Source organism: Cheilinus undulatus, linkage group 17, assembly GCF_018320785.1.
Source record: "Cheilinus undulatus linkage group 17, ASM1832078v1, whole genome shotgun sequence".
In the NCBI taxonomy this organism is placed as follows: Eukaryota; Metazoa; Chordata; class Actinopteri; order Labriformes; family Labridae; genus Cheilinus; species Cheilinus undulatus.
The window spans coordinates 26,382,883-26,409,458 of NC_054881.1; the positions used below are offsets into that span (position 1 = coordinate 26,382,883).

A 26,576-nucleotide genomic window follows, 5' to 3' on the forward strand; every position below is an offset into this window, starting at 1 on the left:
GGCTGACTGTCACTCATCCAGACCTCCACAGACACACATATGGAAGCTTGGCAAACACTTATGCTGACTGTCTCCTTTCACACCACACCTCCGCTTGGCTGTGTTTGTCATGACAGAATTTTTATGTAGGATTATGGGTTCTTCATTTCAGGTTTTTTTTTTTTTACATCGCTTTGCTGTACATTGCTTACATTGTCTGTCAAGGCACTGATTTGTCACAGCACTGATGCTATTTAAAGAAACTGCATGAGTTTTGCTTTGCCTTATGCTGCTCTGTTCATGTTTTCTTTTATCCAGCCATTCATCACTCCTCAGTTCCCTGATTTAAGTTGTGAGCCACACTGACCGAGCTGATGCACTGATCTGAGTTGGGTCAGGTGTGAAATATGAATTTGTTGCATGTGTGAGTATGGCTGAGAGTTTGATGTTTAGTCTTTTGCATGTGTTTTCTGTTTCCTGCTTACTGACTCCTTCTCAGTCATGTACACTCTCTTTAGCTTTTTTTAGTTAAGCCATCCTTATCTTCATATCTTTTGAAAAGTCTTATCTGGCATCCTCCTATTTATGACCTTTCCCTCCTACACTACCACCACAGGCGCAGCCCATCCCTGATGAGCTGCTGACTCGGCAGCTTGGTAACCAGGCGACCTTCAGCCCAGTGGTTACCATCGAGCCACGTCGACGCAAATTTCACCGTCCAATCGGGCTGCGCATCCCTTTGCCACCCTCTTGGAGGGAGAGTCCTCGGGATGCTGGGGAGGGTGATACCACCAGCTTGCGCTTGCTCTGCAGTGTCATTGGTAGGATCCATTTATCAGTTTGTCAGGAAGACAGTGAGTGTCTTTGAATTAAAGATTTCTTGTAATGTTTTGCATTTTTTGGATGCCCTTATAACACAAAAGGTACACTTGAAATGTCTTTGTAGCCATCATCTATCAGGGAATGGCTGACACTATGTGTTTGTTATGTCCCAGGAGGCACAGCACCAGCTCAATGGGAGGACATCACTGGAACCACCAAACTGATGTACGCCCACAACTGTGCAAATTTCACTACCAATGTCTCCGCCAGGTATGTAATAATATATGTTTCACCAGTCAGCTTTATCTTTTTTGTCCTTGTAAAAACCAAGTTTCTTTTTTTCACTTATAACCTTTCCCCCTACATTATCCAGATTCTGGCTGGCAGACTGTCCACGCACAGCAGAGGCAGTGACCTTTGCAAATTTGCTGTACCGGGAGCTGATGGCTGTTCCATACATGGCCAAGTTTGTTATCTTTGCAAAGATGAATGAAGCTCGTGAGGGACGCCTACGGTGTTACTGCATGACAGATGATAAGATGGACAAAACATTGGAGCTGCATGAAAACTTCACTGAAGTTGCCCGCAGTCGAGACATTGAGGTCAGCACAGGGAAAATGTTGAGAATGTGACCTTTGTTAAAAGGAACAGTTGTGATGGCAACATCAACCATAGTTTCACAGTAGCGCAAACAATAAACATGTTATATATTTAGAAACTTAAAAAGACTAGAATTTCAGCAATCCGTAACTTTCACTACTGTGGGTTCAAAACTAAACCAGAGACATTGAAATGTGTTGCTCTCTTACTGAACTGTCACTCCAAAACTGAGGTACAGACCATATTATGATCTCTGTGAACTATCTCACTCCTACTTATAAATCCTACGAAAGATTTGCACTGAAAGATTTAAACCTCTTTATTTTGATAGATAAATGACACTAACACCTCTGCTTCACAGCTAACCAAACCTCATCCCAGGAGGCTTGTTCTTTCCACTGTGGCAGTTGTCAGAGTTTGTGTCTTCAGATAAAAATCAATACTCTGTCTCTTTTTCGAGTGTCAGTTCCTTCACACCTACAGCATTTTGTAACTCTCTCAACAGCTGATGGAAGGCATGCCGCTGCACCTGGAGTGTTCTGGTAACCTAGTACCCATCAGGAAGGCCACCCAGCAGCCTCGCAGCTTCAGCTTCCAGGCCTTCAGAGATAACAGGCTGCCTGTCTCTGTCAAGGTCTGTGGATATGAGAGTGCCCATATGCCTGCTTTTCTATCACATGCTACATATTCGTACTGTACTGTGGTGTTGTTTGTTCAGTTGGTGGTTTCAGTGTGTCAAGGATCCTCTCTGCAGTCAGTTTCCCTCCTGGGCACTCACCTGCTATTCACGTGGTGGTTTTTGTGTGTTTGCTTTTCTCCTTCATATCTCTCAGGCAGTCTCTCAGTTTGTCTTACCATTAGCATGTAAAGGTTTAGCTCACAGTACAGCTTTGTGTTAACTTCAACCTCATTTAGAACTACTGCAGTACCTCAACACAAAAGTTACCTCTATACCTACAAAAAAGTTAAAATCAAATAAACATCGCAAAATGTACGTAGCATCAAGTCTAATTCTAAAGTCTAGTAAGCATGTAATAGTATGTTTGTGAGGATGAAACTATAGAGAATATTATTTGATTATTATGACATTTTAACACATTTCTCAATCTGTGTATGTCTGTCAATCAGTTCATTCCACAACCTCAGTTCCAAAAAAGTTGGGACACTGCAAAATGACAGTTAAAAAACAAAATGCAATGATTTGCAAATCCCATAAACCTGTATTTTATTCACAAAAGAATAGAAAAACCCTGTCATATGTTGAGACATTTAACCATTTTATTAAAAATATTAGCTTATTTTTACTTTAATGGCAGCAACACATGTAAAAAAAAAGTAGGGACAGGGCCATGTTTACCATTGTGTAACATCAGTTTTTAAAAATAGTCTGTAAACATCTTGGAAGTGGGGGGACCAGCTGCTGGAGTTTTTGGAGAGGAATGTTGTCCCAATGTTGTCTGATTCTAGCTGCTCAACAGTCCAGGGTCTTCTTTGCTGAATTTTTCATCTTAAAATTTGCATAATGTTTTCTATTGGTGAAATGTCTGTACTGCAGGCAGGCCAGTTCAGCACTCGTGCTGCAAGACCATGCTGTTGGTGATGGCTACAGTGTATGGTTTAGCATCATCTTGCTGAAGTATGGAAGGCCTTCTCTGAGAGAGATGTTTGGATGGGAGCATGCATTGCTCCAAAACCTCTTTATACTTACAACCTTGATAGTGCCTTTCCAGATGTGTAAGCTGCTCACACCATTGGCACTAATGCAACCCCCATACCACTGGCGATTCTTTTGAACTGTGCGCTGAAAACAAGCTGGATGGTCCCTCTCCATTTTGGTCCGCAGGATAATTCATTGTTTCCAAAAAGGCGTGGTTTCCAAAAAGAATTTCACATTTGGTTCATCTGACTACATAACAATTTTCCATTTTGCCTCAGTGCATTAAATAACCTTTTGTCCAGAGAAGATATGTCTTGTTTTACTTCTGCTTGGAATGAAACGGCTTCAAAATTTGTGGGTGGCACAGTAAACTGGGTTGACAGTGATTTCTGGAAGGGTTCTTGAGCCCATGCAGGGGTTTCTGGTTCAAAATCCTGCTTGTTTTTAATGCAGTGCCACCTGAGGGCCCCGATACTAATTTGTGGGATATTCAAAGTCTTCACATAATTATTTTACATGGGGGAAATTTTTTCTGAAATTGTTCCACAAATTTTGGATGCAGATTGGTGAACCTCTGCCCATCTTTACTGTCCAGAGACTCTGCCTCTCTGAAATGCTCCTTTCATAGACATTTTACCAGCCCGTTGCCACTTAATCTAATTAGTTGCAAAATGCTCCCCCAGCTGTTTTTCATAGGTACTACTTAGTTTTACAGTCTTTTGTTTCCCTGTCCCTACTTTTATTAGATGTGTTGCTGCCACCAAGCTCAAAATGACCTAATATTTTGCATGAAATGGTAAGATGTCTTGGTTTCAACATCTGATTTATGTTGGTTTTTATTTTTGTTTTTTTTGTTTTTTATGATGAATAAAATATGGGTTGGTGACATATGTAAAACATTGCATAATGTCTTTATTGACATTTTACACAGTGCCCCAACTTTTTTGGAGTTGGGAAGGTCATTTTTGTCCTCATATTTTTAACAAAAACAAGTAAAACGTTGTCCAGCCTACTTTGGCATACTGTTTTTCCTTTCTATATTTCTGCTGCTCATGCTCTTATAAGCCACCCTAAGAAGTAATAGTGCACTATTTTTATTATTCCCCTGTAGGTATTAATTTATGACTATCAGCCTTTCTGATGTTGTTTGAACCCCTGTCCTTACAGAGATGACTTTTTGAACAGTTTGTGCATATCTATGTGTGTCTTGTTATCATATTAATGTACTTTTTGTTATCATTTAATTGTATTTAGTTATCCATCTTTTTGTCTGTCATTGTCCTTGTATGTGTCCATTAGTGTGACACACACCACTCATTATCATCTAGATATATATACACTCTGATAAATATTTGTTCATATTTGTAGCCAAGCAACAAACAACTTACCTATCTAGCTGTCAGCTCTCTTGGGTAATTGTTTGCATGTCCTGTGACTCCCTCACTTTCTTTGCCTGCCTTCCAATCTTGCGGCCTTGCTTGTCTGTATGTGTCTGTCTCACTGTCTCTCTTTCTCTCTCTCACGGTCACTCTGTATCTGTCTGGTCTGACAGACGTCCAGGTAAATGTGCAGGTAAATCTCTCCCTCTCGCCTGCCTGTGGACTGCTTCCATCCCTGTTTCCCCCTGCTTCTCGTCCCATGTTAGTGCGGCACATACTCGAGACATTGTGGAGGGAACTAATACCTGTTTTGATCTGCTTTTCCTTCCCCCTATACCTTCTCACTCTTACTCATTTTCATTCTGTTCTTCTGTTATGTACTCTGTCTTCATTGTATCTCTTTGGTTCACTTTCTCATTTTCTTTTTGCTACTTGCTTTGCTCACCTTTATCTCTTCTCTGTCTGGTTTCGTTTACTCCATTTTCTCTGTCCTTGCTCTTTTTGTCTTTTTTCTTCTCTCTTTTCTTCTCTTCTTCTGTCTGCCATCTCTTTCTGTTAGGTGAGAGATAGTAACAAGGATGCGGTTGGCTTTTTGTCCTTTCTGCGGAAGTGCACCAAGTATGAGGATACACAGCATGTACTGTGTAACCTAAACATAACCATGCCACCCTGCGTCAAGGTAAGTATAAACACAGGTTCAAAGTACAAACTTTCAAGACAGAATTTCCTTAAATTCCCCCGAAAATATCAAGACCTGAGTTTGGTTACATTTTCTGAATAGTATAAATACACAACAGTCAATTTCAGTTCCTTATTAGTAAGTACAATATAGAATTTAGTTTGCATTGCTTTCACACCTGGTTGGCTAAAGGACAGTATTGCAGAACGTTTCATTAATAAATGTTATCATTTTAAAAAATTCAACTTTTTTAGTGTTTCAGCTAAATTAGTCACAACCTAAAACTTGTACATACCTATACACGTCCAGTTGGAGTCCTCTGGACATTTTTCATGGTAAATGTAATATAAATGTTAAAGCTGTCACCCATAAGAAATTGTTCTCACAGTTTAATGTCCCATTTAAAAATAGATTAGCAGGATATAGCTGCATTTTTTCAAAACCTATCTTCTAATTTGGGTGTGTTACCTAAAGCCACACGTGCACTACAATTTTAGGCCGACTCTATAACAGTCTTTGCTGAATGTCAGCTTGCACTGTGTGACTGAATAGTTAACAACACACGACCATTGCACACTATTTATGTGCTCACACTATATTGTCCGGTGGGCATGCACAACCTCAGTGCTAACACTGTACAAGCAAAGATGGGACAGACTGTGACACAAATCTGTGGAGTTTCCTTTAAAAAAAGCGTGACACACAAAGGTTGAAGTCGTATCCTGTCATATCTTCGCTCTCTCTCCCACTATGTCTCTAACACACACACAAACAGCATACCCATCCGTGTCAGCTGGAGGTCTATGGGTAGGAATATTTCCTGCTTCTTTATTTCCCTTATTTTATGGGTTTGGGGGTAGAAGTAATTTCTGCTTTTGGTGATTTTAGATGCTGTCTGACAGTTTAAAAAGGAAAAAATACCCCAAACTTGAGGATTCTGCTTGTGCTTTGCTCTCACTGTGAGAGTGTGAAGTCTTACTACCAAAATATTAAACATGTCAGAAATGATCCGAGTCAGTTTTATCCCCCTGTGCACTACACGACAAACAATGCACCATCCAATAGTGGTGGGAGAAAAAAATCGATTCTTATATGCATCATGTTGTGGAGGTGGAAGATTCTGAATCAATTTATAAAAGTCCAATACTCGATAATAATCAATTATTTAGATATTTTATACTGTGGAATAGCAGGAACAACAAGGTGGAAATCTGACACGCAGCATGTAACAGCAAGATTTAGATTCCCAATTGCTCATCTGTGAAAAAGGACGTTTTTGTTTTGTTATGTTTGTATTTTCAGAAACTTTAAGAGGAAAGGATGCTGTTACTTTTGGTTCAATGCAATTGTAACTTCCCAGTTTACACAAATCTCCCATTAGAGGATAGTTGACATTTAATTGATCTCTTTATTTCTAAACACAAATGTAATGTTTTATTTTGTTTGACACAGTGAGAACAAAAGAAATGTATGAAAAAAACTTAGTGCATCAAAATGCATCAGTATTCCATTAAGAATTGAATCGTAGCCCTATGAATCGTAATCAAATCTAATCATGAGGTACCTAAAGATTCCCACCTCTACGATCCAACTGAAAGTTTGCCTGACTTCCAAGTGAGTTGTGCAAATTCGGGGCTGGATTGGATGAAATTCACACAGTGTATGCCAGGCTTAAATGTTAACTAACGGAATATTTTTATTGTAAGATCTTTGCCATGAATTTCGACACTGAGTTCCTTAGGATTTGTTACTTTTATGGACTTACAGACTGCTTTAAGGGTAGGGAGACTCAAAATTTCTAAGAAATAAGCTGACCCTTATAACCATAGGAAAGAAAGTGACAAATGCTCAAAGGAAAATTACTTTTGGTACTTCAGTACCTGTGTATTCCTAGAACCATTTTTGTCCAGACTTATTGACTCAAGGGATTGTAAGGTTGATTTATTAAGTCATCATTATGTTGTGTTTTCTCTTTATGTGAAATGTCCTTGATCCAGCTGTCACTTAAAGCCATATGCCGCTGTCGTACTTGCTCCATTTTGGGCATTAGAACGCCCTACATGAATGGCATTTGTGACACTTAATAAAATAGAAGTTTAACTTTTTTTTCACAAGTTCTTTTTTTTTTATAGGTGGTTGGAAGTGAAGAACGAAGGCGAACTTTAACCCCCCTCGCCCTGAGGGAACGCTACAGTGCACTCAACGAGCCTGGTGTGGGTGAGTGCTCCCTTGCCTGACCTTCAGCCCTCTCCTGATTCATACACTTTGGAGATGGGCACTGAATGTTGCACTGCCCCTTTACCTACAACCCTTTGCTTCCCACTCTGCCCTCTTTATTTCCCCCTAATGTGTCGCGTGCACGCATGGCACAAAGACAAGCCTTGGATGCAATGCACTGCTCTACAGTGTGCCTCGGAGTTTTTTGCAGTGCAGTCAGAGGAAATCATATTGAATGTATGACCAAAGGATTATTTAGCGCTAGCCCCAATATGACCAAAAATGGCTCCATGACACATGGCAATTTAGCCTTGTACTTACTAGGTGTCCTGGTAGCTATGACAAGAGATGAATGACTTCTGTGATTAGTTTGCATGGCGCTGGTGTCTCCACTGCGATTTCCAATGGCATGGCAGCAGTTATGGTTAGCATTAGCCCTGTAGCTTAACACTGGGAATGGGCAGGACCTCGCAGTGGAGTTTAGACAGAGGAGTCCTTATATTGATTGGCCTGTGGTAAATGAACAGCCAAGATGGCCACCCTTTTTTATTTAAAGGCTGCTGATTTTGGGGGGTTTGAGGGAGAAAGGCCTTTTCTGTCTATCAGCTACCCAGCGCTGCTACATTGCACAGTCCCTCTAAAATGGTCACTGAATGCTACTTGGATTGGTGGGACAAGCACCTGAATGACACCCAAATTCCAACCTCCCTTGTCCAATGGTGTGCTTAGCCTGAAAATTATTTGGACCAAAACAATGTTTTAGGTATTGCATATTTCCTTCAACAGAGCAATACTTTTGTCAAGGTAAGTATTGCCATAAGCAGTTTTAATAACAACTCAAGTCGGCATCAAATATTTAAGGACACAAGTTCCATTTAAACCAAAACTGTTAATACAGATATCTATGTAGGCCTATCAGTATTTGGGCATTTGACGGTGACATTGCAACTTCTTTCTCTTCATATGTTACTGCAATAACGGTTGAAGTCACAATTCCCTCAGTTCAACAAACATAAACTTCATGTTGGTAACATTTGCATTTTTTCTTTTCTTCTAGCCACAGTGAATGCAATGGAAAGAACTGAGATTAAGATCAACATCATATCTGAACAGTTGGGTTTGAGCTGGGCAGGTAAGTTATTAAAACATCACATCATTGTGGGGTTCACTTTTGAACATCCTTATTGGCTGGCAGTTGTGACGAAATCCTGTCCCAAAACAGACAAAAAGCAGCATCAGAAAATCTTTTTTCTTTTCTCAACATGATTGTTATCCAGACTGACCACTTAAGTGTCAGTAGATTTAATTTATTACTAGATGACAGGCCTCCAGTTGTGCCAGGTTATATTATGAAGTCACAGAAAATAGGGCTTTGTCACTCTAACTGCCTCCATACAGCTTAAAGTAGTTCACCTTTTAGCCTTTTACCAAAGTGTAATTCCATGTACCTTGGCTAGGCTATCCATCAGTGTAGCCAGCTACGTCTGCTTCTGCCTCAGGCATAGCAACTATCTAGATTTCATACTAGACTTTATGTTGATCCATACTTAACTACTGGTTAAAAAATGTGCAAAACATCTGTTGAACAGTTGGATATCTCACAGCCAAAGCTACATGATGAGACTTAAACACCTTACCTTAATGGGAAATGGAAGAGTTTACCAAATGCAAAACTTGGCAGCCAAGCAGCTCTGACACCTATTATCTCCTTTGTTCGGAGGTGGTGATGATTGAATTGTAATAAGAACACATTTTCTGCAGCAAACTCTGTGCCCTTTTTTGAATGGAGCATCTACAGCACTCAAACACCAAACAGCCTTTCACCTGCACACAACTGTCTTCCTCTGGTACAAACACCATGCTTGTTAGAGCAAATATCCGTAAGTCCTATGCAACAAAGCCAATACACACTTGGCACAATATCAACAGCTCTAAATGCCTCCTTTTTACTGATAGCATATTAGGCAGAACTACATGAGCACTTTTACAAGCAGCTTAGTTGAAGGGAGAAATTAGTTGTATTACTTCTAACCCATGTGCTCACTTCATGAGAGATCATGCTGCATCATCCTCCGTGTATGTAGACTGTTCTTCCTCTTAAATCAGTCATTGAGACTGCAAGCCGTAGACATTATAGCATGGGCTTATTGGGACAACAAAGAGGGACATACCCTTTAATGAAATATTTTACTTATCTTTCCAGAAAACTAGGATTACCAAGTGTATATACTGGCTTTAATTAATCATGTATTTTTGTATTTGATTTGTTTAATTTTCAGAGTTAGCCCGTGAGCTTCAGTTTGGTGTGGATGACATCAATAGAATTCGTGTGGAGAATCCCAACTCACTTTTGGACCAAAGTTCTGCCTTGCTCAGTCTGTGGGCCAGCAGAGAAGGCAAAAGGGCCAAGAGTAAGTCCTCTCTGACTTTGAATCTCTTCAAAATTAGAAATGACCCACTAAATATGAAAATTTAAGTTTTCATTCATCAGTGTCGAGTATTCCATAGAGTGGTCTCACCTTTTGAACTGCCCTTGTACACATACCTCTCTGTTTCTCTCTTCTTTTCTGTCTTCAACTCTCCTCTTTGTCTTTCCCTCTCAGTGGAGAGCCTGTACACTGCTCTGAAAAACATTGACCGTGCAGACATTGTTACCTCTCTGGAGGGTCAAGCTCCACAACCAGCACCAGGTTCTTCAGAGGAGGGAGCCTGTCGACTCAGTGACCGTGACTCAACCCTGCTGTCCCCGAGTGTCATCAATGGTAAGACTCACAATCACATCTCTTCATGTGACACATTCAGTATTCAAACCAGTATCTTTTTCAATTAACAGTGAATTAATTACAACACTATGCTATACTTTTCAGCAGAGGTTGCCTTTTGTATCTTGCAGTCCGACATGTTTTTCAAATCATTTAACTATGACTAGATCATTCGAGTATCTTTTGATAGCAAATCATAAACCATCTGTTTTAATAAAAAGAGTCTGTCCTATACTGCGAATGATGCAAAATGGCCCAAAGTATTGGCATTTTGTTTGAGTTTCTTGGGGGTGAATATAAAATGAACACAAGTATTTTCATGCCCCATGATGACCTATGGTAATCAGAAACGGAAAGTTAGTAGGACCAAAGGAATTGTTTTAAGCAGATTTTAGAGGAAAAAAGTCACATTAAGTTAACCCTGCAAAGCTGATGGATTGGCCATATTTCATGACTATCATCAGGCAGATCCATCTTGCAAAGCTCCAATCTGAAATGTTTGAGTCAGGTCTGAAAACAGACCAGCGTCATTTGAGTGGAATGAGACTGCAACTCCGGGCAGGATTTAGCTGTGCAGTGGTAATGGCCATCGCTAGTGTCACTATTAGCTTGGACATATGTAGCTACAATACAGTGGCAGTTTTATCAAACATTAACCACATTTCTTTATTTAAAAAAGAGCAAAGAACCACACTGAAAGCTTTTTAGTGGGAAATTATGTTTTGGCTCATCTCCCAACCTGCTTTGACATGAGTTTGGATAGTTACGGTTTGGGATAGTTGTACTGTAAGCCAGTATACAATGGCTGCTGGAGGAACAACAAGCTAAGATGCAGCTACAGCAGCAGTTTTTTATCAGATCTGGACAGCATTTCTTTATTGAAAGAGAAGCGAAGAACCACACTGACAGCTTTTCTTGGCACACATGTTTTTACTCTTCACCCTTCACGTTTGATCCACCAACTAGCTCCACCGTTCTGGTAGTCTCCCTGCTTAGGTCACGTTACTTAGCAGAGCAGAGCTGAGCATGCCTACTAATTTGTTTGATTGGCCCATGAAAGTGACAAACAGAACAAGTCCTTTACTTCCCCAATGCTTTGTATAGGAAGTTTTGCAGATGATTGTTTAATAAATCCACTACATGGATTTATTAAACAATCATCTGGCATGTCAGGTTAAAGACTGCATTGATATTTAATATATCATTAAGAGTAAAAGTTCAGTTGTTAAAAGAGAATCCAAAAAATACTGAATAGCACAATTTTATTAAAAATCTGCTTACTTCATGTTCCTCTTTGGTAAACAAATGTGTTGTTTTATAGTCAGCACTCCTAAAAAAATCTGATACAAATTTATTCTAATCAATGAGGTGAGCTTTTGTTCTCATTTACTTTCCACCCCTGAAATCTCCGTCCTTTTACTGAGTGTGGGTAACAGCCATTGTACCTTGTCTCTGTTGCTCCACAAGAGGTCACGGACACAAGGCCATCGCGCCTAGTGCACAAGCCACGAGTTATTAGACCCCCATTTTTCAGAAGGGGTAAGTTGAAGTTAAACTTGGGCTGCATGGTGGTTTGCTGCTCATGACATGATGATGATGAAGATGATGATGATGATTATGAATCTACAATGATGGTTTGAGGTCTGAGGAATGGTGTCATTTTCCCACCATGAGCCCGACCTTTACAGCATGCACTAACACCGCCTCTGTGCATTCCTCAGTGGGGCACAAGTCATGTTTTATTTTTCACACTTCATACTTGAGCCCTAAACATGATGGTTCTAATTGGTTTGACTTAATATGAGAAAAGAGGATACTTTCCCTTTTCCTGTCATTGACATGGGTTTGAGAGTAAACTTGGATTTTTGAAGACCAAAAAGCTGAACCAGAACATTTGGGCGTCTCCAGATTTTAAATTAAGGAGATTTTTTCATTCCGTGTTTTTGTGAGCATGTGTGCACACATACATCCATGTGTGTGCATACGTGGGTGTGAGTGTCTGGGATGGATACAATAATCTAAAGGGACAAAATTACACACATGATAGTGTGCTCTGGGCCTTCATTACTTGTTTCTATTCCTCCTCCCTTCTCTCTTTCTCTCCCTGAGAACAAGACAGAATTTCGCTTCTGGCTTTACTCGATTAACCCCAGACTTTATGTCTGTGATATTCCAGTGGTTTTAAATTTTGTCTTCTGCTCAGGACAGTCCCTTTCTCTCTTTTCTACTTTCTCTCTATCTCTGAACCTATGACATGTCATATCTGCTGCCCAGCCGCCCCGCTCCTCCTCCTCCTTGCCCCCTCTCCTGCTCTTCTTCCTCACAGCTCTTCCTGTCCGACCTCTGACCTCATATGACCTCATGTTGACCTCTGGGCCTCCTCTTCTCTTGTCATCTTTTTTTCCCGTGCTCCTCCTTCGTTCAGTCGAGAGGGGACCCTCTCCTCCTCTTCCTTCTCTCAATCCAGCTCTGTGTTTGTACTACAGTTTGTGCATGTGCATGCTGCATGTGTTTCTGTTACACTCTGTGTTTGTATGCCTGTGTGTGTGTGTGAGCCTGTGTCAGACCTTGGCTTCTATATATGGAGGCTGATTTATTGAATGTTCCAAAAAGTCAAGGTTATCCCCTTACTTAGTTTAGCTTGCAAGGACTTTAAGTGTGAATGGTTATAGTTTGAAATGCTTGCAAGATAAACTAAGCTACTTCCAAAAAATATCTAAAAATATATTTTAACCTATGTTTAGTCAGTATTTTTTTGTCCTTAGAGTAACTGAAACTTGAGAGTAAAGCCCAGTTCAGAACAAAGAGTCACGACAAGACTAGTTGAAACTTGCAGCTGCCTGTAATGAGCCCCTCTGCGACGTTCTAAAAAACTACAATTTCACACTGCTGCAAATGAAGGACAAAACACATCATTCCCATGGCAAGGACTCACAGTCACTCAGTCTAAAGTGATTTATTCCTAAAGTTACTGTGCAATAAATCTGTCTCCACTGTTGCACATTAATTGTTTTTTTCCTATATCTTTATCATCATGATAATGGATAAGAATAGGCTAGTTGATTCCTGCTCTTTACTAACTCATCATCAACATCATATAGTGGCAGTGAAGTTTCATGCACAAAAACACAAAAATGCTTTGCAAGCTCAGTCTTGTTCTAACGAAGATATCTGCTGAGAATTCATTTTTTGCAGTCAAAATGAGCTCTTACAGCCTTCAGTTTCTCATGTGTTATCTCATATAAAAGGGGTCATCAACTCTATTTTCACAAGGGCCTGCTTTTGAGCCTCGGTCAAGAAAAAATGAAACAGCCTGAAAAAAGCTCTTCTGCCTCAATAGTCAAACTATTTTTGTCTTATTGAAATATTCTTGCAAAAATATTATTTCCTTCCAAAATTAATGGAACTTTAAGCCTTTGAGATCAGTCCCTATCCCCTATACTGCAGCCAGCCACAAGGGGGCGATTGAAATATTTTAGCTACATACTTCTGGAGCTGTCTTGATGTCTATCACTGAGTTTGATGCTAATATTCTATGTCATGAGTGGTCAAAAAAACGTACAGGAAACAGATTTTCAGTGAAGATTCTATGAGGAGGAAAATTGCACACTCAAAGAGCCTTACGTATAAAACAGATGTAAACTTTGATCAAGATAACAATAAGTATGTATTTACCATGTTAAGTTGCAGCAATACTAGTGTGCTTCTTGTCTGATAAGCCACTAGGTTGAAAGTTTTATTTAAATTTTAAGAAAAAAAGTTCCCTTTTTCACATTTATATGCTTGTAACTAACTGTCTGCAGATTGACAGGCTGAATTGCCGGCAGCATCAGATGGCTTGATTCAAGCTGCAACGGCTCGGCTTAGAGTGCCGCAAATGTTACCAACATTGTTCTAAAATCGTCTTGTCGCATTGCAAATCTTTGGTCTGAACTGAGCTTGAGGGATTTTTAAACAAAAACTTAACTGGTTGTTTTGTTTGTTTTGTTTTTTGTGACACTTTATGTGCATGGCATGCTTTCAATGTATGACGTTTTCTTCAAAGTGTAAAATGTGTTTTTTTTTTTTTTTTTGTCCAATGGGTGTATTTCAGTCTTGTTATTAATGCTATATTAACAAACAACTGGATTTTTTTGTTTTCCTGTAAAATAAATGGTGTGTTTTTGATGCTTTGCTGTGAAACATGATCATCTGCGTAGAATATAATGTTCTTTGTACAATGTAGCTGTGAGAAGAGGTCTTTCATTCACGGGCAAAGTACCTAACTTTAATTTCTTCATCTGTAAAAATAATCTGTAAATATTCTAATTCATACACACATTCATTGCTTTAATTTGGTTATGCTAAGCATCTTTGAAAAAGTAGGATAGCTTTAAATAAATTTGGACCTAATTGAATTGACCTTACCTAATTTTGTGAGTCTTTGTTTTGCCCTGGTCTGATGACAGTCTCACTGATAACATTGTCTAAACGTTATCTGCCAGAGGGGGATTCCTTTGAGGTGTGTTTGTGTATGATTTGGGTGTGTGCAATTAATTTTGTAGATTTGGGGTTAAATCTGTGAGCCAAATGTGTGTCTTCATCTGTGTCTGAGTATGACTACAGTATTATGAGTTTGTGTGCGTGTGTACAGTGGTACAGTGAGTAGCGTGGTGTGCAGTTTTATTGTCTGTTTTTTGTCTCTGTGGAATTCTTTTTGCTTCACTACATCCTGTGCCTTTGACACTGTTGTGTGTATGTGTTGGTGTTTTAAAAGCAGGAGTGAAGGGAAAGGCTAACCCAGATTCAACTAACTCATTCTAACTCTCATTCTAATCCTGATTCATTCCCCCCTGTCCACCTCATTCTGACACCGCCTCTCATTATCCTGGCCCTGTACCATCCCAGTAACACACACACATGCACAAGCTTACTCACAAACACACTATGAGGCAGTAAGCTTTACAGTAAAGAGGTATTTCACCCTTTAATGGTTCTTTTACTTGTTAGAGCTGAGCGTTTAAGTATGAACTACGTAGTTATATGTGTTGTCTGATTGTTTACGGTAGAAAAGATGCTGGAAAAATCTACATTGCTTCAACTGAGAGTAGGAAAAAGCCTGATTTGAAGGTAGACTTTGCAAAGTGATTCACTTGAATCTTTTTGGATGTAGCTGACTCAGTGCCAGTCCATGTATGTACATATACATCATGATTTTTTGCAAAAATCATACATCAACTCTGTTAATAATTTTAGTACAGATAAAAAAGTACATCAAACCTTTCTGTGGGTCTAAGTATTATGCTTAACCATTGGATTAATCATGGTTAGTATCTTGTTAGCAGTGCTGCTTACTTTCAGCCTATAAAGTTGTACATAGCAGCTGTTTCCATACTGTGAATGTACTGATAGATATCAGTCTATTTCAGTCATTTCTTTTTTTAGTATACTTTATGATAACTTTATTAATCTTACCATATTTCTTCTGTTTATATAAAGGTTAGGTTTGTTTGAAATGGAGGGCTGAGAACTACTAACTATAGACTTTATCGTACATGTATCCCCTTTCTGTCTCTGCCTGATCAAGATGAAGGCAGCTTTTTACTAAATATTTAGCTTTACAGTACATTTAATCAGGAGGGTATTTTCCACAATGATTGGCAATACTTTGACAGGGTCATTTTGTGATAACTGCCTGTAAAAATCAATTGAAAGGTTTGTCAGGAGACTGTAGTGTTGTTCTCACAGTTCAGCTTTTCTAGAGCTCTGTGTCAGGCACAAAACATTTCCTTTATATTATTATTTAGTTTTTTAATAATTATTTCATGTTTGTAGTTTTTAGATGTTAGTTGCTTTAGGCTGTTAGCTTAACAGTTGACAGCATTCCTTTGTGGATGAGGCTCTTTACTACAACATTTTAATGCATCCCAACATGTTATTTGTGGGTGAAGTACTCCTTTACTGGTCAAGTTAACCTTATGTCATTCATCAGAACTCATTGATCCTACAACTTATAAAACAAGTTTTATGTTATTATACGATTCCAAAAACAAATCTAAAGAAAAAATAACACATACCATCTAAGATTATGTCACATAACTTTCTGAATGTATATAACCGCACTGTTATTATTTATTAATCATAAGACATGTAGCCATTTATTTTTGGGTAACTTAGATAAAGTATTTGTTAGATATAATACTTGACTCAAAAGGCCAGCCAGATAGATTAAAAAAGGCAAAAAATAAAAATAAATAAAAGAAAGAAAACTAACATCAGTTATTTGGAGAAAAAAATAAATACATTGAAACATAAATCTCTTGAAAATACAGTAATGTATATGTGTATATATATATATATATATATAACAAAATGAACTACAATTACATTAACATTTACAGATAAGAAAAATCTATATATTTTAATGTTCTTTAGTTCGAATTCTTCGGTTTGAATGTGAATACTGTTCCTATCTTAAGTTTAAATCTCAAATAAAATTTGTAATTTAAAAATAATAAAATGAAAAGACAACTGATTAAAATTAGTTTTTGTGAGTGTTTGTGTGTGCCCTTGTGTGTTTTTCATGTGTTGTTGCTGTGAAAGATGTCTTGTTGATTAAACCTAAAGAGAATTTTAAAAGTCAGTTTTTAAAAAGTTGTTTTTTTAATAAATGTTACTGAGAGCATTTTCCTTAAAAAAAAAAAAAAAAAAAACAAAGCATACTATTTTGTGTAGGACTGAATGAATCGGATCAATGAGCAAGGTAACATGAAATTCACAATCCACAGAGCATTCTGAAAGACAGGAGACTCACTAAAATACCACCAAATAGTTAACCTTTTCAAATGTTATTAGTGTTCTGCATTTTAAAATGACCTCTTCAGGTTAGATGAAAATGAAAACCCAGTTTTCAAAGCACACAATTTTAAAAGTCTTTCAGCAGATCTATTGTGTCTGTGTGTATGTATTAAAGTGTGTCTCCGGCTGTGTGGTTAGAGTATGAATAATGAGTTTTTTCCCGTGCTTGGGGTGCAAACACATGAATGCATGACTGATGTGCAACCACAGGTGAATGCAAGAGCAGCAGTAGCTTGCATTTTCCACTCAGAATCTGCAAGATGCTGATTACTCTCACTCAGAAGTGTGCAACAAGGGTTGGAACGATAATAGATCTGTTTTATTAAAGAACAAAGGTAATGTTTTAAATATTTTGGAGATTGGACTCAGTTTAAAATGCAGTTTGGATATATTCTTTCCTGATGAAGTGCAGCACCCAGTCTCTCCCATGACCAGTTAACACAATGATCCAAAATGTTTAAAAATGCTTTTCTTTAATTCATCCAAACACAGAATACAAGAGCTAGAAATGCTTTAATGTGACTGTCAAATCTAAAATGTTATTCTGTTATTGGTGTTGTAATTCTAACAGCATCAGTGGACTTTTTTGATCAGTTTGCTTATTTTTAATGAGTTCAAGCTCCTGTAATGATCCAAAAAAATCCAGTTGAAACATTTTTTACCCACATTGCATTTTTTATCGTGCCAACCCAACAATCGGTACTCTTTACAACTCTAGAATCACCCTGTTTATGCCTCTAAAGGATCACAGTGTCTGTTCTGCAGATTCCCCCCCTCAACATGGTAGCAAACTAGAGCCCCACACCATTCACCTCACAGACTATGGATGACGCACCAAATCCCTCTTACTCCCACCTCACTCTAACTGCTGTGTCCCAATGATAAAATCTAGAATCAAAGACAAGTTGATCCATCTTTTGAACTGAAAGAAAATACAAAATTTTTAAAAAAGAAATATACAGTCTGGGATAGTCATACAACTGATTCAGATAATACAGCTCCCAACTTGTTAAATTTTTTACTTCCTGGTATATTGGGACAGGGTGGTGCCTCGCTGTTTCCTCATAGGTTGGAGAAACAGTCAATCTACCACCTCCCCTTTTTCCCCTGGCTGTGCCTGCGTGGTGTTAGTCTTTTTCTTGTCTCGCCCCTGTCTTCCCTCCAGGTTATGGGCTGGTGCAGGAGGAGCTGCTGTCCCCGGCCTCCATGCAGTACAGCTTGCCATCTCCACTGGGTGTGGAGCCCTACTGGCAAGAAGTCTCAAGCCTAGAATGCGCCCCAATTGCCACCACAGAGGAAGACACATTAATGGAGATGTCGGACGTTCAGGTGTGGCCAGCAGGGGTCAGCCCCTCATTGGTTACAGTGGAGGACTCGTCCCTGGAGGGCAGCAGTCGAGCTGATGACTCGGAGGGGGCCACCCTCTCCCTGCCCTGCAGCTTGGGTCGCCCAAGCAGTGGAGCCAGTGGGGCCAGCGGCTCCATCATGGAGTTGGAGGAGGAAGAGGAGGAGGAGGAGGAGGAAGGGGAGGTTGAGGAGGAGGAGGCGCCACAGGAGCCAGCAACCACCCTGACAGAAAGAGACAGGGTGAGGGCCAGTGGTGCCGTTCCCAAGGTCAACCTTAACGGCCAGCTTGGAGGTCAGAGGTCGGACAGAAGGAAAGGGGAGGCCCTTTCTACAGTAGGAGGGTCTAAAGGGGGAGGTGAAAGTCAAGGGCTGGGTTCAGTGGAAGGAATTTCTGTTGTTGCAGGCCAGCAGGTATACGCTCAAAGGTGTGAGATATCGGGACTGAGTCGCGCTTCAGAACACAATGGAGATAACCGGTACGTTGAATCTATCTGTGCTCAAATTAACCTTATTCTGTGCCATAAAACAGCCATTCCTCTCATAACACTTAGTCTATCTTCTGTTTTTGTTCTTTTCCTCCCTGTCTTTGGTCTACTTCCATTTCAATCTCCAGTATGGTTGGCGGTGGAGCATTTCAGCCGTACTTACCAGACAAGGACACCCTGCAGGGCTGGGTGGGCTCAGTGTCATCAGGACGTGATGGCAGCATGCCAGGCTTGCGTGTGGCCCAAGAGGCGTTACTGACTCCGGTGTGTGACACGGGTTACTCTTATGTGCTGCGTGGGCGTCTCCTGCAGGGTACACAGCCCTTTGACAAGGGGCTGGGCTTCTCTCACCAGGAGATGGGCCAACGTGCCTGGGAACAGGAGCAGAGGCGGGGCCAGGTCAGGTTGCCACGACAACCACCCGCCGCTGCCTGCGCCTGGAGGGGAAAACATCTTTGTCCATCCCTTTATCTTTTTTGTAGTTTAGCTATCATTCACAGCTTTAGTCCCACTTAACTATTCAATAATCATCAAAACTGCTGATTTTGATGACATCACAGAACCTGAACAGAGGAATGTGTTGCATGCTGCAACACATGAGTGATACCTGCCATGTCCAATACGTTTTGGTTTTGTTTTACATTTCTAATGCAAAGAAAAACATGCAAATATTGCTGTGTTTCACAGCAGGAACTTTTCCCAGGAAGTAGACACCTTTCCAGGAACTTCCACCACTGCAGAGAAGCTAATATGAGAGAAATATGATGTCATATCACATTTCTTGTCAGTGATCGATGTGCTGCAGCATTTTGGACAAGCTTAAAAGTTTTTTAGGCTAATTACACCAGCCTGATCATCAAGAACTCTAATAATAGGGCTAAAAAGTAACAAACTCAAGATTGCTAGTCTGTCATTTTTATAAGTATTTTTTTTATTATTTATTTTAAGGTTGAAGGAAAGTTCTCATCTTTGTTTTCGCTAGGTAAAACAATTAAACAGCAATTTAAACGATAGCAACATCCCTATTCATTTTCTTATATGGGCCCTTTCTGTTGGAGTAGACATTAAAAAACAAATACAAAAGAGGGCACAGTCCCACAAGGACCTCCACTTCTCCTTCACTGCCATTGAGCTGACCCTCATTTTTTGTCTGAGCTCCCAGCTGTTTTTTTGTAGTTTTCTGTCGATGTTCCTGGATGAGCTAACATTATAAATATGTTTGTAGTTCCTCACCAATTCCTGAAATCTTTCCTCAAAAACTTCTGCCATTTTACTGTTGGCTACAATACTCGATAATGCCTCATGATTTTCAGTGGTATTGCAACACTTGGTCTGTATCCGTAAGCTTCATAAACATACAGACTAGGATTCCTGCAGATCCTTGAAAGGTCTTAAATATTCTTAAATTACAGATTTAAATTTAAAGGCCATAAAATGCCATAAAAGTCTTAAAAAGTCTGTTTTTTACATAAAAGTTCTTAAATTTTAGAAGGCAGGTTGACTAAAACATTTCCTTTGCCAGTCTTTGTTCTCGAGCCAACCTCATATGATTTTAATCATCTTTTTCTGCAAGTTGTTGCATAAATACTCTCCATAATTAAGGGAATTTGGTGTTGGATGTTCTTAACTTCTGAGAGAGGACCCCAGACACTTGTCTGAACTCATTGTGATTCTCTGTACTGTTGTAAAAAACCATGTTTCCCACTTTAAAGTCCTTGCATTTAAAGGTCTTCCTTGACAAATAGCATTTTTCTGCTTTTTTAATATTTAAACTTTTTCGGATCAACTCAGCACACCTGCAAAAATGTGTTATATAAATATTATTATACTGTATATTGATACATTAGAGGGATTAAGTGTGCTAGAAATCATCAAATTTGACTGTTTATGACCAAAAAAGAAATCTTTTGCTCTATACAGTTTGACATTTTACAAACAGTTTTTTGAATCAGAAATCTCACACCTGTCATTTTTGACAATTTACTATGCAAAAAAATGTATTAATTTTTCTCAGATCAGATCTTAAAAAGTCTCGGATTTGTTTCTTTAAAGCGTTTAGGAACTCTGATGGACAAAATGACCTCAGGGCACAGGCAGAAGGCTCAGTCCATACCTAAATACATCTCAGATTCTGAGCCTAATTGAACCCTAATGAAACATTTGCTGATGAACCAGGTCTTTGTGTCCACAAGTCCTTACTGACTGGTTTTATTCATCTTCACAGATAAGTATAATTGATTATCACATGTATAAAAATTTTCCTTGAGTAATTCCTAGTGATAAATCCAACAAAGGGGATATTGAAGATGAATAAAATTGGCCCATTGACCAAAACTTGTGAAACTGTTTTTATTACCAACTGGAACTTCAGCTTTATAACTTCTAATTCAGTATTATTTTGAGTATGTGCTACATTTAATTCCAACACAGATGCTTTAATTTTGTATGTTTGTGTCTTATTTGCTTGAACACATCAATGGCAGAAAATAAAAACATGAGAAAAGAAGACACATAATTATAAAAGGATGCTGCAGCCCCAAAAGAGTTGTTTTACAGTAAATACACAGCTACAGTGTTGCTATAAAGTCGTGTGCAAAACCTTAGTAAAAACAGCTGTCCTTGTTTTTTATTGGTCCATTATATTTGCTAAGATTCTCCTAGTCTTTAGACCACGATAAAAACTCACACATCAGGCTGATAGTAACCTTAAGTTCCCTGAAAAGGAGTTCCTGGCTTGAAGTTCCTTGTGCTTTTGATGGAAAGAGGGCTTTTAAATACTTTGATCTGCTCCTTACATTTTCTCTGTGTCATTCTGTTCAGAGAGAAGATAAAGAGGACTATAGTACTGAGGTGCAGTTTGCCTCTGAACAGGGCAAGATGCTGGCACGAAAGGTTAGTGAGACATGTTCATTCATACAGATTCATATTCACTCACCAAGTCTGAAACTAATCATTGTCACATTTAAGTGTGAATCAATCACAGAGTCTGGCTGAAAGGGTGGGAAATTAACAGTAGCCACCAGCCTAAGAATACGTTTAAAGCATTTTGTCCACACTAGCAGATCTGACAAGTAAACATAAAGAGATACATATAATAAAGACATTGATATAAAATAAAATGTAAGGTCTGGTTGTTTGAAAAGATTATAAGGAGAAAAGTAAGCCAGTACCACCTTTCATCATCATTTCCATTATGATCAAATTGTTTTCAGAGTTGTAAACTGATTTCATTCATACAATGCTCCTCTGTGTGTAAAAATGCTCACTCTTAACTGATTGGCTGATGTATTAGATCTTAAAATGAAATGGCCTCTAGGAGTGCAGCGAGCCTCCCTGGCTGGCCGGTGGAGAGAAGTTAGTTTCCTGCTCTGGTGACATAAAGAGGCTTCAGGAGTTAACTGGTCCAAGTGTTGTTTCCTTCCCTCCTCCCTCCCTCCTTGCTCCAGGTGGGGGTGGATGTGAGAAAGGGCGCTCAATCAGTGCAGCGCACCAGTCTGCGGAGAGTTAAACACTGAAATACACATACTACCCCAGTCCTCCAGGTACGGGACACTCAGCAAGCACTTGTGCATCCCAGTGCTTGGAAAGAAGCCTTTATGGCAGCACATTTGTCTCTGTTAAAGCTCAGTAGACTGTCACATGCTGTTCTGTTCCATTTACATTCAAAATTAGAACAGTAGATTTGGCATTCACTACTCTGATGATATTTTTATATCAGAAGGCCGAAATAATTCAGCCTGTGTTTTAAACATTAATGATGTCTTTCTCTGTTTTCTAGGACCGGAAAGCCACTGCCAAACCACCCTCCAAAAAAACACAACCAGAGCGAAGATGGAAATGAACAAAGGAGAAGAGGAAGAGTGACACAAAGACTAACAAATCCAAACTACATGGCAAACACCGAATCATCCTCAATGTGTGATCATGGAGCACCACAAAAGAAGAGAGACAGAAGAAAAGGAGAGGAGTTATACTTGTAGTTTTATAACATTTGTAAAGAAACACGTCAACTAAACTATGGCATGAAGATTCTTTTTTTTTTGTTTTTTTTTACAAAAAAACATAAATGTCTGTGAAACTACAGAGAAAAAAAGCAACAAAAAGTGCTTCCTGTGAACTGTATTCGCATGATGACTGCTGGTGCATGCCCATTGACCTTTTGAACTGTCATTATCTACAAACTGAAGGGGTAAAAGGTATGGGGCTGGCCAACTCTTTGGACAGGTGTCGTTTTAAGGACCTAATCCCCCCCTAACTAAAGTGGCAAGCAAGTTAAGTCCAAAAACACTACAGCCAAAAAAAAAGTCCCCAAGAGGATGGTTCCGTATTCAGCTAATCCTCCGCTGAGCCTACCAGTGCTTCTTCACCGGACCTTTTCCCTTATTATTCTCAATGTGATATATGCACTCTATGCTACGTGGACATGTGTCACTGTGTGTATGTGTGTATGTGTGCGTGTACTTTTCTCTACCGCATGTGTTTCTTGCTTCTGGCTTTGTGCTGAGACACGGGTCACGAGTGGCTCTTGCCCCTGTGATGTCATGCCGTGCTCAGCGCTGGAATGAGAAAGCCGCTGCGCTCCCCTGCTCGTAAGTGTTCCTGTCTGCGTGTTTTGACGTCTTTTCCTTTGTGGATAAGCTTGTTTCTTGTTATTGTTTCTTTCTGAAACTTGTCCACCTTGGTTTTTAAGCAGAGTTCAACCTTGGTATGGAAACTGAAGCTCTTTGAATCCTCATGTTTTAAGGGGAAATGTGTTTTTCAGACAACTGGGAATGTGCTCTTTGAAAGAGGTCAGTTGCTAGTTTGCATTGTGCAGCAGCCTAACAATACAAAGATGTAACTTATTTCCTCCCTTGTGACCTCTTCTACCTTCTTCCATCATTACTTCCAGTAGCGCAGTCATACTGATCCGCAATCTTTATCAGTAGCCTCAGTCAATATGCAGAGAAATCACAAGCCTCTCCATTAGCATCTTTTGCGCCTCCATATCAGTTTAAAAACTTTGCGTGTGCACGCTTATCTGTTTGCAATGGCTGTAGGGCCTCACTTTAAAACTTTCACCTGTAAGACAGAAGTGGAGAAATAACGGGGAGTATCTGATTCATGTGAGGGTTTGGATGATGACTAGCAAAATGGCAGAAAGCATAAAACAGCATAAGGTTTCAACATATGAATGGTACTGTGCAGTGAGGACAGACAGCTAGCACTGTGATCGTCATGTTACCACTGACCCCAGACTCGTGAACTGTGAAGATATACAAACATTCATATAAACCAAGAAAAGCACAGTATATATATAAACGTACATAATCAGAAAAACATCACATCATTTAATAACCATTGCTAGGTCAAGGTGTCAGAGGACAGTGATTTGGAGAATACCACAGCAATAATACCTAACAACAAACAAAAAAGATGGAGGCCAGGCTTCTGTATTATCTGTAACAAGAGTGAACTGGAAGGTGTAACTGACTGAACTCCTCAGTGAACACAGAAACTCCATCTGGATGAACAGCAGTCGAGTTGACATTGGGCTGCTGTGAAGTTCAGTCGACCTTGATGTTAATGAGTCACAGTCAATGCACTGATCCAAGATCAGATGACTCAGCAGTAGCAGTGTGGGAGGCCTGAGACATTGTTTTATTTTAAATCTATTTATTTATTGTGTTATTTTCCAGCACCTAACGTAGCAAAATATAAACCAGGATATGTTGTATCACACTAATATTTACTAAGAAGTGTGCTGCTACTAAGAAGTGTGGAAACCACTTTATTGCATTTTCTTGTATTGGGTATATAGGTTGTTTTGATTGTGTCATATTGGCATCCCTGTAAACCACCCCTCATCACTTACTTTATGCATAAATCCAACGGCAGCACTATGACGGGGTCATATCATAGTAGCACACATTTTTCTGGAAAAACACAATATTTAAGTACTGTAAATGCTACTGTAGCCTGAATGAGTGAGATACTGAATGAATGAATGCATGTAGACATTAGTTACACATCGCACATATGCACATATTTTCCATGCCCGGTCCGTGCACTAGAGCCTCATCAGATATAGCACGTTTATTACATATCACATGTTTTCCACTGTATCTCCACTCAGGTTTTCAGTTCTGCTCAGTCAGAATCAAAATGTTTTTTCCTTTTGTTTATGTTAGGAGTCCTCCTCTCAAAGACAAGACACAAAGTGTGCTTCAGGATCAGGCTTTGGTTTGGGGGACGATTAGGGGGCGTTTTGGGATTCAAAGGGTTCAATCAAGGGGGTGGATGGTGAAGCAAGATGGATGATGGGTGAGCATCGTTGTGAGTGATTGAGTGTGTATGCGTGTGGTGGTGGTCCCCTTTGATTCAAATGACACCAAAAATGACAGAATATGTAGTCAGAAAAAACTCAGATGTTTGCATGCAGAGCTTCCATGGAGCCGCAGTGACAACTGATATTCATTTGTTTTTAACCAGTAATGAGCAAAAAAGTGTTTGTTGAAGTAAATCTTTCTCAACATGAAGTAAAGGGCAACAAAGACAGTTTCACCTGATAGAAATACAGTCTTTCCAGTGATTTATTGGGTTTACTATTTGACTTCTGTAATATTACCAAAGCAGCTGCTTAACCTTGACAACAAGACACCTTCTATTTCATTTACTTTCTTCTTAACTTTCATAAATGATGAGGGTTTATTTTAACTCCTGTTGTTCTACAATTCTTTAAACTGTTCTCTTTACAGCAGTTTTCACTGCATTGCATCACAGTCATTAAAACACAAGTAAATATGACATTTTCATTTTTAGTTCCAGATTCTGTCTTCCTTGGTTGTGATTCAAAATGCATATCAGTTTCCCTTGGCAGACAGTGCTTGTAAAGCTGATAATACAGTTTTAAAGAATATCATATAAGATAACTCTAAAACTGGTCTTTATTCTTCTTTCAAGCAGTCAGTTCATTATTATGCATTCTAAAAAGTTTCAGTACTTGTTAAATGTGGGGGAATTTATTGACAGAAAATATCACTGGAAATTTAGCAAAAAATGTGAGATTACATGTTTATAAATTAATCTGTTTTAAACCCAGAACAATTTTACGACGCATTAAGCACTTTGTGTAGTATATTATTAGGTTTTTAGTTTTTCGTTTTAACCTTAGGTGGATAATTTGGAATTGAACTCTTGAATAAATCAGTGAGCACCCACCATGTTGTGTGTGTATGGGATGGGTGTGTGTGGGATGTGTGTGTGTATGTGTGTGATGCTTGTTCTAAACCTGCTTAGATTAGGGGGAAGAAGATAAATTTGACTGGAAATGTGACTTGAGAGGACATGTAACCAAGGATGCTGTATTCTAAGAAAGAGTATTGTAAAAAATAAAAATAAATAAGTGTTGCAAAGAATAGAGATCACCTATACTCCTTTAGAATGGATACATGACAATGTAAACGCAATATCATATTACTCTATCCTAAGGAATGCAACTGCGCACATGCACAAAAAATATGTTTTTATGAAAATATATGTATAAATATATGACAAAATATATTTCATTAGAATGCTATGCACCCTCATAGAATTGTTATGGATGTTCTTTAAGCATTATCTAGACTAGGCCGACGCCCACATCATGGGGAATGTAGAGGCTTTGTAGCTATGACCACTTGTTTTCTTTTCTTTTTTATTGTCCCAGAGAGAGGATAAACAAACGTGAATATGTATACAAGCCTTTCAATCAGAATCATTCTGACATGAAGATATGTATAGACCATCTTACCCTGTACACCAGCTCAAACCATTTACAAGAATTAATAAACA

The 26,576-nt window shown here is 39.1% G+C and overlaps 1 protein-coding gene across 4 annotated transcripts in view; it reads left to right on the plus strand.

Moving 5' to 3' along the window:
* Positions 1-26,576, plus strand: part of ank1b (ankyrin 1, erythrocytic b) — a 103,025-nt gene extending 76,449 nt beyond the window's left edge. Inside the window, exons 30-44 of one of the 4 annotated variants that reach the window (XM_041810594.1) lie at positions 596-800; positions 975-1,071; positions 1,175-1,403; positions 1,907-2,035; positions 4,997-5,116; positions 7,249-7,333; positions 8,391-8,465; positions 9,613-9,744; positions 9,937-10,095; positions 11,563-11,634; positions 18,098-18,755; positions 18,893-19,028; positions 21,585-21,656; positions 22,211-22,306; positions 22,543-22,625. In XM_041810594.1, coding sequence (XP_041666528.1) covers positions 596-800; positions 975-1,071; positions 1,175-1,403; positions 1,907-2,035; positions 4,997-5,116; positions 7,249-7,333; positions 8,391-8,465; positions 9,613-9,744; positions 9,937-10,095; positions 11,563-11,634; positions 18,098-18,755; positions 18,893-19,028; positions 21,585-21,656; positions 22,211-22,279 — 2,238 coding nt within the window. In that variant the 3' untranslated portion in view covers positions 22,280-22,306; positions 22,543-22,625. Of the gene's footprint in view, positions 1-595; positions 801-974; positions 1,072-1,174; positions 1,404-1,906; positions 2,036-4,996; positions 5,117-7,248; positions 7,334-8,390; positions 8,466-9,612; positions 9,745-9,936; positions 10,096-11,562; positions 11,635-18,097; positions 18,756-18,892; positions 19,029-21,584; positions 21,801-22,210; positions 22,307-22,542 lie in introns of those variants that run through there. The other 3 variants (XM_041810595.1, XM_041810597.1, XM_041810596.1) reach the window with 3 other exon arrangements.